Below are 2,833 nucleotides of genomic sequence, written 5' to 3'. Positions count from 1 at the left end.
CGAGGAGTGGATCGACGACTACTTTCGTCGATTTTCTCTTCTTCTTTATCCGACGTTGGAGGTGTACGCCGTACACCTTCCGTTGCCGCGGCTATCTTTCGTCTCTTTAGTCTATAGGACACAACGCAACAGCAGTATAGATTGAGCCACCTCATAAGCTACCAGCGATCTAACGTACCTCAGAGCAGCCTTACTTATGGCTTTGCCCCCAGCTGCTGCTAGGCGTTTCTGCTTGCGCTTCGCTTCGTCGCTGGCAGCTTGCTTCTTCTCTTCAAATTGAGACTTCAACTGCCAGTAAGCTTCAATTAGGTTGCTCAGCTCCGTGAGCTCTTCAGTAACTCCACTTGCCCAGCGACTGGCTGCTGACTCTTGCTTGTGCTTCTTGATCAAAGCAGCAACTTTGTCTTGGCATGCTCTTAGCGAGAATGATGTCGTATCGACAGCATTGAGTTCGTCAGCAACAGCTTGTCACTCTTCGTCTCCTTTGCCATGAGGAGTAGCGAACGATTCGCGCCGGGTAACGATTAGCATCAGTTTGGTCAGATCGCAAAGCTGGCAACGAGACCGCTTGTTCTTGTCAACAACGCGAAAGGGAACGCCTTCGAGGGCGGCTTCCATGCGGTGTCCTGCCGACATCTCCGTCGTTCAGTGCGGAATGGTTTTTGACACGATCTTAGTACCCGTTGCCTTGTCAAGCCTGATATTCGGAGTTAAGCGAAGATGTACGCGGGCAAAAATGCTCTGGCAAAATTACAGTTTATAATTTACCGTAATGGATGTTCGCCGCTTGCTCTCAGAATTTTGTAAAATACGTGAGCAAAAAGTGTCTATTGTTATAAAACACTTTTCCTGGAAAAAAGCTCTTGCCTTGACTGCTCACAGCTTGTGGCCAGAGGTTAAAAATACCGGCGCTCTTTTTGGTGTTACTGCCACCAGTAGTATTTTATGTTTTTTTAGCTACTGTTTTACACAGTAGGTCCAATCCGACCTTCTGGGTTACTGTGTAGAAGTACTATAGTACCGGCGGAAGTACTGCCCTTCGACCTCTTAAGAGACTTGCACATTGTCGATTGAGACGACGGAGCTTCTGCCGTGCGGCTCCATCCGCTTGATTGCAGAGCTGTTCTGCTTGAGCAGGACCTGCATCTCATCACGTTCATTATCAGTGCTTGTACGCCGCGAGCTCATTATCAAGCCACCCGTCGGGAACACGCGTTCTTGGAACGAGTTTGAGGACACGCGGTCAAGCCAAACGCGAGCAAGAGCGGCAACCGAAGGGAAGTGCTTGGCACTGACCTTCTTGAACCACTGGCAAACATCAACATGCTTGAAGAGGCCCTGTAGACTCCAGCGCACAGTGCCGTTGCGGTGTACCAGCATCACCTCCGCAGTCATGCCCTTGTCGTCAGCCTGCTGTACAGCTACTTGAACCCAGGATACGTTGTGGCTCAGCCACCTGTCCAGCACCTCATCTGCTTCCTGATGAAGAGAGCTTAGGGACCGCCGGCCTGCATCCTTCAACGTTAGCGGCGCTCCACATAGCATGTCATCGTCGTCCATTGACGGCACGAGGTCCAGGTTTGGAGAAATCTCTCCAGCGCTCTCGTGTACCTCATGCGCTGCAGCATACATAGCTTGAAAGACAGCGCTGTGTGATCGGCGAAGCAGCATCCGCCCTTCCTCGATCACACCTTTTTCTTCCGTCATGCCGGCGTCGCCGGTGCCCGGGCTATCCGTACTGCGCTGCACCACTGAATCAATAAAGTCCTTGGTTCTTGGATCCAAGAACAACACCACGATTGACTCGGCGGAGACATTAGCCAAGCGCTTCTGGACTTGGGCCTTGATACGGCCAAGGCAAGTTGCCGCACTAGCACAGAGGGAGGTCGCATCGATTATCGTCCTGGGCACGTCCTGGCAGTAGTTCTAGGCGTGCGTAGCGCGTCCACATCATAGGGGCGGAACTGGTTTGCGTTGAGCCGATCGCACGCTAGTCGCATAAGAACCAGCAACTCGGAGGAAATCTGGTCTTCTCTCTGGACCTCGATTCGTGCTAAGTCTGCCAGCATGTGTGTTACCGCCTCGCACTGGACAATCGTCTGCCAGTTCTCTTTCGATAACCTCGCAAATACCGTGGGATCATCGTAGGCCTCGTAGCGTTGGAAGTAGGCTTTGAGTGCGGGGTAGTTCAGGATACTCTTCTGAAACAGCGTCACCGTCGAGGCCATGCGCGTATCACGGTCCACCATCGCGCTGAGCTCGGGCAAACCATAGTGTTGCTGGACGCGTAAGAGCCTCTCCACACGTTGCGGGGTCTTGAAGTAGTTGTTGAGATCACGGGTTTTCTTCACCAGATTTGCGCCTTGGGGAAATGGACCTCCTGGCGTACACCTGCCGCTGCTTCTGTAGCAAATTTGTCACCGGGTTGACCGCGTGGTAGGTCTTTACGTTTTCCCTCATGCCCAGGCCGTACACGAGACACAGATTTAACACGTGCATCGAGCAGTCCACTGGTACTGCATCTTCGTATAGTTTCGACAGTTTACGAGCTGCTGGGGCCGTATCCGACATGACGAAGTGAGCCATGCAGCCGATGTCAACGTCGTACAGCACCACAATTCGACTCGAGATCTTCTTTTGCACAACACCGGAATCGTGAGATTCGTTGAAGACTGTCACTAGCAACGCCACGTCCAGTCCTTGTCGATGAACGACATCGACGTGCCGATAACATCCTTCATTCCGGTACCCGCAGCCCACATGTCGTGCATCAGGTTCAGGAACGGCCTCTTGTACACGGATGTGTACTCCATCTCCAATAGGCGCTTCGTCA

The 2,833-nt window shown here is 52.4% G+C and overlaps 2 protein-coding genes across 2 annotated transcripts in view; both read right to left on the bottom strand.

Annotated features, from left to right (window-relative positions):
• Nucleotides 1-45: 45 nt before the first annotated feature.
• Nucleotides 46-636, bottom strand: PPTG_22363 (hypothetical protein; the record flags this gene model as incomplete). The annotated part of the gene is made up of 3 exons (XM_008903404.1): nt 46-91; nt 179-415; nt 566-636. 3 exons carry the CDS (start codon nt 634-636, stop codon nt 46-48), a joined length of 354 nt encoding a protein of 117 aa, XP_008901652.1.
• A 411-nt stretch (nt 637-1,047) lies between these two features.
• Nucleotides 1,048-2,833, bottom strand: part of PPTG_08279 (hypothetical protein) — a gene marked incomplete at both ends in the record, with an annotated part of 2,540 nt that continues 754 nt past the window's right edge. The window contains 3 exons of the mRNA XM_008903224.1: nt 1,048-1,926; nt 2,007-2,403; nt 2,474-2,825. Of these exons, the coding sequence (XP_008901472.1) occupies nt 1,048-1,926; nt 2,007-2,403; nt 2,474-2,825 (1,628 nt within the window). The remainder of the gene's footprint in view (nt 1,927-2,006; nt 2,404-2,473; nt 2,826-2,833) is intronic.

The sequence above is a fragment of the Phytophthora parasitica genome (assembly GCF_000247585.1).
Source record: "Phytophthora parasitica INRA-310 unplaced genomic scaffold supercont2.15, whole genome shotgun sequence".
Taxonomy (NCBI): domain Eukaryota; phylum Oomycota; class Peronosporomycetes; order Peronosporales; family Peronosporaceae; genus Phytophthora; species Phytophthora nicotianae.
This window is presented reverse-complemented; position numbering and strand designations above follow the sequence as displayed.